At 42.1% G+C, this 9,072-nt stretch overlaps 1 protein-coding gene across 1 annotated transcript in view; it reads left to right on the top strand.

Annotated features, from left to right (window-relative positions):
- The window catches only part of LOC132882619 (leucine-rich repeat-containing protein 52), a 41,929-nt gene extending 33,094 nt beyond the window's left edge, over positions 1–8,835 (top strand). Inside the window, exon 2 of the mRNA XM_060915707.1 lies at positions 8,516–8,835. Coding sequence (XP_060771690.1) covers positions 8,516–8,835 — 320 coding nt within the window. The remainder of the gene's footprint in view (positions 1–8,515) is intronic.
- The last annotated feature ends 237 nt before the right edge of the window (positions 8,836–9,072 follow it).

The following is a 9,072-nucleotide window of genomic DNA, read 5'->3' on the forward strand; positions in this document are numbered from 1 at the left end:
TTTGTTTGTTTGTTTTGGTCCCTGTATGCAAACAGGGACACATCATAAATCAATTATCAATTTCTCCTCCATGGTAGGTTACTTAGGAACAGTTTGAATTGAATCAACATTTACACGACTTTGCTCTCAAGAATCCTAGTGAACACTTCTAAATTTCAATTGGTTGCTGCTGAACTGCATCATAGCTCATTACTATATTCTGACACCCCCACTGCCCAAGATGCACCGCCAATGATCTCACCATTGAGAGACAGTGAAAATGAATGACTAGTGAAAATGAATATAGAAAATGAATGACTTATGGTCATTTTGACACTCTTGCTGTGTTTGGTGTGAACATAGAATAGGCATTAGAACCTAAATAACAATGACAAACATAGTGTAACGACATACTGTTTAGTATGGTTGTATGCAGAGTGCCAGGGGAACCAACAAAAACTGCACAACAAGACTGACGAAGTCTTTTAGCTACCATATCAGCTGGTTATCTCTTACTGTGTCTGCGTGGTCCAGTAGCAGCATTGCCAACTTGCTGCGATGTAAATGTGCCCATAAACAGCAGATAACCTACAGAAGAACTGTTCACCCAGGGGCAGCTAGCTAGCTAAAACAAATTCTCACCGAAGGGAAAATGTAGTTGTTTACCCCTGAAGCTCTGCGCATATCCAGGATTGTTAGATGCAGCTATTGTTCACTAGCTTTCCACCAAGATCTCTCCCTCTCATGCTCGCTCACTCTCACGGTCTCCTGATTCAATTCAGTTTTATTTTGGGAGCATTTTTAATAATAGATATTACTACAAAGCAGCTTGACAGAAATCCTTATGCACCGATATGTTTAATTCCCTAATGAACAACCCGGAGGTGATGGTGGCAATGTAAAACCACTTGAGATGACATGAGGAAAAAAGGAGAGGAAGATGTAAGCCCAGCACCTTGACACAGGGATGAGCGTGACTGATTTTTACTTGGTTGTCAGGACGACTCGGCACCTCAGGAGCGACTTATTTTACACCTTTGTTTTATTAAAAATGAAAAATAATCATACATGCTGTAGCTTTAAATAAAGGACAGCAATTCAACATTAACACATTGTAAAGCCTGATGTTGCAAAAAAATATGCTGTTTACCTGAAAATATGAACCAAAATAAGAATTATATACATGTGTGAGGGAATATTTAGGAGCAGGGGTTTTATCACATGGTGATAGTTCTCTCACATGGCTTTCACAACTCTGCTGGCTTGGGCACTGCACAGATAAGCTGACTGGTCATTTTAAGGTGGAATAGCTCACAGGAGTGTTGGCATTAGTGTTGAAGTTAATGCCCGCATAGCCGGAAGCAAACTCACACTGTGAATATTTAATTTCAGACGCTAAAGAATCCAAGCAGGACGTCATGCTAAAATCGGTTCAGCTTCTATCCAAGGACCAAAATAGTTTCCTTCTCCATCCGGGATTCACACAGACTTTGAGTGGAACATTATGTTTTGACCACCATGTCCAATTTTGGTTTTGTACCTGAACCATGCCCTTGTCTATCCAAATGAAGCTGGCATGGTGCTGACTCTTCAGCAAAGTTTTGGACATTTTATTATCTTCCATTGTCAGTTTAGAAACATTTTGTCTTTCATCAGCAATTTCTGTTACATAGATTTCTGGCAAGATGGGCGGCACGGTGGTGTAGTGGTTAGCGCTGTCGCCTCACAGCAAGAAGGTCCTGGGTTCGAGCCCCAGGGCCGGCGAGGGCCTTTCTGTGTGGAGTTTGCATGTTCTCCCCGTGTCCGCGTGGGTTTCCTCCGGGTGCTCCGGTTTCCCCCACAGTCCAAAGACATGCAGGTTAGGCTAACTGGTGACTCTAAATTGACCGTAGGTGTGAATGTGAGTGTGAATGGTTGTCTGTGTCTATGTGTCAGCCCTGTGATGACCTGGCGACTTGTCCAGGGTGTACCCCGCCTTTCGCCCGTAGTCAGCTGGGATAGGCTCCAGCTTGCCTGCGACCCTGTAGAAGGATAAAGCGGCTAGAGATAATGAGATGAGATGAGATTTCTTTTTTTTTTTTTTTAAAAGATATTTTTTTGGGCTTTTTGCACCTTTTATTGGATAGGACAGTGTAGAGACAGGAAATGAGCGGGAGAGAGAGACGGGAAGGGATCGGGAAATGACCTCGGGCCGGAATCGAACCCGGGTCGCCCGCATTCATGGTATGGCGCCCTAACCACCTGAGCCACGACGCCCCCATGAGATGAGATTTCTGGCAAGATACCTCTATAAATAAAACGATATCGGTAGATAATATTGCAGCTGTGGTAGTCAGATTGCTAGGGCATAAATTAAATTTCGAGAATTGTCTAAGTTACTTGATTGCTGTATGTGATGTAGGCTGCTTTGTAATAACGTGATATGCAACATCATATTATAGTGGCCATGTTTCTTTTGGTTATGTTGTGTCCTTGGGAAGTAGATTGTGTGTGGGTTGTTGAGTGGTGTGTGTGTGTGTGTGAGTGAGAGAGAGAGAGAGACAGAGAGAGAGAGAGATGCAGGTGAAACACTTGAAGCTTGTTGAATCCTGCATTTGTGTGTGTAGTGCACTGAAAAGCACTTTACATTTTACTTTAGTTTTGAGATCAGGTTTAACAATGTTAATGTAGTTAAATATGGGAGGAAAACCTTGTAAGAGTTGTTTTTGTTTGCAAAGAAAGACACTTTGTTCACTATCTGTGTGCACTGGTTTCCTCCAGGTTTTATAGTTTCCTCCCATAAACATTACCAGTAGGTGGATTGGGGGCAGCACAGTGGTGTAGTGGTTAGCACTGTCACCTCACAGCAAGAAGGTCCTGGGTTCAAGCCTAGTGGCCAATGAGGGCCTCCCTGTGTCTGCATGGGTTTCCTCTGGGTGCTCCGGTTTCCCGCGCAGTCTAAAGACATGCAGGTTAGGCTAATTGGTGGCTCTAAATTGACTGTAGGTGTGAATGTGAGTGTGAACGGTTGTTTGTCTCTGTGTCAGCCCTGTGATGACCTGGCGACTTGTCCAGGGTGTACCCCGCCTCTCACCCATAGTCAGCTGGGATAGGCTCCAGCTTGCCTGCCACCCTGTACAGGATAAGTGGCTACAGATAATGGATGGATGGATAGGTGGATTGGCTACTGGACAGCATGGTGGTGCAGTGGTTAGTGCTGTCACCTCACAGTAAGAAAGTTCTTGGTTTGAACCTTGTGATTACCAGATCTTTCTGTGTGGAATTTGCATGTTCTCCCCATGCCTGTGTGTGTTTCCTCTGGGTGCTTGAGTTTCTGCCCACAGTCCAAAGACATGTGGATTAGGTCAACTGGTAGCATATACCAGTTTAAACACAATATATCTCATCTCATCTCATTATCTCTAGCCGCTTTATCCTGTTCTACAGGGTTGCAGGCAAGCTGGAGCCTATCCCAGCTGACTACAGGCGAAAGGCGGGGTACACCCTGGACAAGTCGCCAGGTCATCACAGGGCTGACACATAAACACAGACAACCATTCACACCTACGGTCAATTTAGAGTCACCAGTTAACCTAACCTGCATGTCTTTGGACTGTGGGGGAAACCGGAGCACCCGGAGGAAACCCACGCGGACACGGGGAGAACATGCAAACTCCGCACAGAAAGGCCTTCGCCGGCCACGGGGCTCGAACCCGGACCTTCTTGCTGTGAGGCGACAGCGCTAACCACTACACCACCGTGCCGCCCAAACACAATATATACCACCTTAAACACAAGTACCTGCCTTCAATAAGCCAAAAATAGGGAATAGAAAATGCAGAATATAAAGAAATAGTTTTTTCCTTTTCTGTCAAGGAAAAAGAAAAGGTTTATATGATGTACATATGAATGAGAAAATGGCAAGCACTGAAATCTATTAGGATTGTAGTATATTTTCAATAGGTTACTGCAAAATTAGTTTAATTTAACAAGACGTTTTCCACCCTCCTTTTTAAAGTAGCCTATAAAATAGCAATTGATCCAGCACTTTTTTTGTTGTCATGCACAGTTATTTGGTCATGAAATTGGTTGACAGAGACAGTAGATATGGTAGCTAAGTGGCAGACCAGGAATGGGCACTTAACCAGTCAGCATGTCTCTGTAATTTTAAACAGAAAATTTTACATTTACTGTAACATTGCATTTGGACTTTAGTTAATATTTTGATCATACCAACCCCTGGTAAATTTGTGTGGGTGGGTGTGTGTGTGTTTAAAAAAAGATGGGAGGTGGTTAGAGACAGGATGAGAGAGAGACTATCTGATCAGACTGTTGAAGGACACCTTCAGTGATCTCCCAATCTCTTTGTGTCTGCTTCCTCCTGTATTTCTGAGCTGACTGATGTCGAACTTTCCACTACTGAGAACCGTCTTCACTGCCAGTCCTATTACCCCACATATACGATTCCACCCTTAACTTCACCTCATATAGCTCATGTAGGCATGCAGTCTTGTAATCTGAAGCTTCAGACTATTTCACATAAATTCATTTCTTCCTTTTCATTGTTTGGGAAGCCTTGGGATTTAACTTTTGTCGTCTTTCATTTCCTGATATTTACATTTAAAGGTGTTAAACAACTTGGAACATGATACCTTTTGTTTGGACCTACCCAGTTTTAAAGCGATCAAAAATATTAGAACACGTGTCTGATCTGTGATTCTTGTAGCCCAGGTATGCCCTACACTGTAAAAAAAAATGATTTGTTGTTTTAACTTAAAGTTAGTACCCGGGCTGCCTTAAAATTTTGAGTTCATTGAAATTAATAAAGTAAGTTAACACAACGAGGTGAACTATATGAATTTCAATGAACTCAAAATTTTAAGGCAGCCCGGGTACTAACTTTAAGTTAAAACAACAAATCATTTTTTACCGTGTATTAGACTGATTTGTTTAAACATTTAATAGCTCTGAAAGTTGTTTCTTGGTATGAGCTTTGGGTTTCGCCTGTGAAGACCGTATTTGTTGTTAAAAAGGATAAACTAACATGAAGACCAGAGAGCTTGCAGGGCTACTTCTTGAAGGATCTCACTAATCTTTACTGATGATGTAACTCATGATGGTAGCAGCAGAATGAATTCAGAAGTCTACAGAAACATTCTGTCTGGCAATTTACAGAGAAATGCATCCAGTCTGATTGGGAAGAACTTCATCGGTATTCGGTCATTTAGCACAAAAGGCTTTTTGCACAAGTCTTTTAGAACAAAGCTGAAGTCCTTTCACACAAGTTCTAAGAATCTTTATTTTAAATACCTACCAATCATGTTTAAATATGTTTGATGGATTTTTTTTAATGGAAGTTGCGATTGTAGTTCGCCATATTTGATGTAGCCCATACTGTATGTTAGTCACAGTATGGCCATTTCCATAACACCAAAAAGGAGTACACATGGCAAAATTCAGTAAAGCCAAGACAAAAATGGAAAAAAAAAATCCCAAATGCATAATGAGACTCTGGTGCACTTACCATGAATGAGGTTTATTTTTGATACTTTTGGCCTTTCCTGTCACCCCTTTTGCTATGAATGAGTCAGTGTAGATCTCTCAGTCAACTTTGATAAACTTTTAGAAAGCTCTGCAGCGGAGATTTTGTCATCTTTAGACGATGAAGCTTCACGGAAATCTGATAAGTGAAGCGGCACCTGTGTTCTGACTGTTGCCTTTGTGCTTGTCTGAGCTAGCATGTTGCTCGATTGTGCCTTTCCCTTTCCTGCTTACATCCACATTGTAATGACACAACGTCATCCTTTCTGCTTTTTGCAATAAATTGATGATCTTCACTAAACTGGGTCTGTAGCTGGCCAAATTGTCTCTGACCTAGTGTGATGTGACCTCAAGCCACATGGCAAATGCAATGATCTTTTTTACTTCTATCCTGGTCATCTTTATCTATGAAAACAAGAGTCGTTAGTTACAAACACATAAGGAGGATACTTTTACAAGTGGAAAGAGCAAACCAGACAAGCAATAACGAATAAAAAAAAATGATAGCTTATATTAAAGTAACAGGCATGCTTACCGTTTGTTATCCAACTGCGTGCTGTGTGCAACAGGTGGTGAGCTAGGAATGCGCAAGCTGGGGGATGATGGCACTTCTACTTGATTTCCTAAGTTTACACATTTCTTATGCTGCCAATGGCAACAATCCTCTTCCCATCCAAGGAACTATGGTTCTTGGCATTCCAAAACAGACAACAAGATATTATTTGTTAAGCTTAAATGTAACCTCAAACTCGTTCTGTGTATCACTCTAGTGATAGAATGATCTGTAGTTGCGTGAACCTCTACTTTTGTACTAATCAGACAGATCACAGCTTTCTTTTAAAAATTCTTAACTGAGTACTTGATTTAAAGGGAACAGTCGGATTGCAAAAGTGAACGTCTTTGGCATCTATCCCATTGTTTTAAATAGGACTTTAGATTTCTGCTAAATGACTTTGGATTTGTGCTAAATGAACATAAACCACTTCATCATGCAGGGCAAGGCAATGACCCGAAACACTCAGCAAATGCAACAGAGGACTTCATCAGGGGGAAAAAGTGGAAGGTTTTAGACTGGCCAAGTCCATTACCAGACCTCAACTGAAATGAAGCCAAGCCAAGCCTTTATTTGTCACACATACACTCAAGCACAGACTTGGGCAGCTATGCTACAGCGCCCAGGGAGCAGTTGGGAGTTAGCTGCCTTGCTCAAGGGCACTTCAGCCCAACCTCAAGCCATGGCTGCCTTATGTTATCCTAACCGCATATCTTTGAACTGTGGGGGAAACCGGAGCAGCCGGAGGAAACCCATGCAGACACGGGGAGAACATGCAAACTCCACACAGAAAGGCCCCCTGGTTGGCCACTGGGCTCAAACCCAGAACCTTCTTGTTGTGAGGTGACAGTGCTAACCATTGCACCACTGTGCTGCCCATGAGTAGCATTTCACATCCCAAAGAGGACACTGAAGGAAGAAGCCCACCAAAACAAACCACAAATAAAATAAACTATGGTACAATCCTGGAAAAGCATCACAAAAGAAGAATAGAACAGTTCAGTGATGTCAGTGCTTGATGGAGTTTTTGCAAGCAAGGGATATGCAGCCAAATTTTAAGTTTTATTTATTTTAAGACTATCTGTTCCTATACTTTTGCTCACCTAAAAATTGGGTCATCTGCTGCCAAAGGTGCCATGTTCTAAGTTGTTTAGCACATTTAGATGTAAGCATCAGGAACTGAAGGCTGAAATTCTAATCGATTGCCTCATATTCACCTTTTGATCGCAAACCCAAATGTTTCCAGTGTATTGCAGAAACAACAGAATTGGCCTTACTGTTCCAATCCTTTCAAAGGGAGCTGCAAATGAAGACCCTGGCATTTAATCTCGACTCACACACACATGTACCTTGAAATTACATGTTCACATATTTTTTTATATTAAAGGAAATTAGTGTAATAATTATGCTGAAGGTTGTACATCCATTTTATTGTGTAATGGAACCTGAGCATTCACCAGGGCTTGACTAACCCTCAGTGCTGTGGGTTTGTTGAATCTATTTTTAGATTACATTAAAATTCAATATCAGAACTGTGTTTAGAAGCTGTGTTTGATTTGCTGCAGTGGCAGGGTGCAGAAAGCCTCAGGCATGAGTCCCATATAACAGTCTTACCTCAGCCCCAAGGCTGACCAGACAGTGTGACCCATAGATTATTCATCAGCTATATCTCTCTCTGTCTTACTGGCAATATCCCTCTCTCTTTCTCTCATTTCTTTATCCTTTATTGCACAGTGAGCGTCATTTGATTAGAACAATTTATTATAGTAATTCATCAAGTAGATGGTCCCGTCATCACTGGAGCAAAAGTGTGTGTGTTGGATTTCTCTTGTCAAAGTGCAATATAGAGCTGACAGGCTACTGCTGGGCTGCACTCTGGATCTGAGATAGGGATGATGGTTACTGACCTGTATCATTCTCTGGGGCAGGGGCACAGGGTGTGTGTGTGTGTGCATGGGTGCGTGCATATGTGTGTGTGTGTGTGTGTGTGTGTGTGTGTGTGTGTGTAGGTGGGTGTAGGGAAGAATAAGGAGAAAACGAAATCAGAACCGCATTAAGAGGTAAATACATTCTGTAATCTGTTTAGTAGCAGCATAAGTAATGTCTGGGAGGATGAGAAAAGCATCGTGTTTGTTCATATTTATAAAAACAAAGTTGTGAAAAACAAAGATTTGAGTTTAAAAACAAGATATTAAGAAACTAGTTACACCAAGACTGTGATCTAGTGAGCTTGCATACTACTTTTAAAACTGAAAATCATTTCTGCGAAGTTTTTGTGCATGTGTGCAAAGTTCGCCAGTTTCATTTTCAAAAAAATAATTTAAATATATTTAATATATATTGTCACATGAACACATTTTCTTTAAGATTTGCCCTTTTTAATTGATTTAAGTGCACATTTTGGTACATGTATCCTTTTACAAGCTCAAAATATTGATCCTTTCTTTTTGACCTCTCCTCTAGATGAAGGTCAAACGGTGTGCCAGAGTCCGGTGGAGATGCGCGGCCGGCGCTTGTCTGAGATGGGCATGCAGCTGCGCACTGAATGCCATCAGGGTCTAGGCTATTGGGACTACCTGTTCTTCATTGCCATTGGCTTCATCATCTTCTCAGCAGGCACCGTTTCAGCCTGGGTGATGGGTGTGCTCATGGTGCTCTACGAGCGCTACAGCAAGAGGAAGAGCGAGGAGCTGGAAGACGAGGACGATGAGGATGTGCCCATCCGCAACGCTGGGAATAGCCATGGCAACGGGGACCTGAGCAAGCCCAGCATGCATGCGTGATCAGGGTTGGATGAGGACAACGGTGATCGATGCAACACCAGATGACACATAACACAAGGATTAATAAGAGTGATGGTGGAAAGGATACTGAGCCCATGTTAAACAGATGGAGTTTTTAATGATGAAGGTGACTCGAGTGCACTCTGTGAACGTCTCAGAATTGTTATTCTGGAGAGAGTAAAGAAGAAAGGGAAAAAGTGATTGCATTTTCCCCCCAGATGTTCATATTGAGCTCAT

Source organism: Neoarius graeffei, chromosome 3 (genome assembly GCF_027579695.1).
Source record: "Neoarius graeffei isolate fNeoGra1 chromosome 3, fNeoGra1.pri, whole genome shotgun sequence".
NCBI lineage: Eukaryota > Metazoa > Chordata > Actinopteri > Siluriformes > Ariidae > Neoarius > Neoarius graeffei.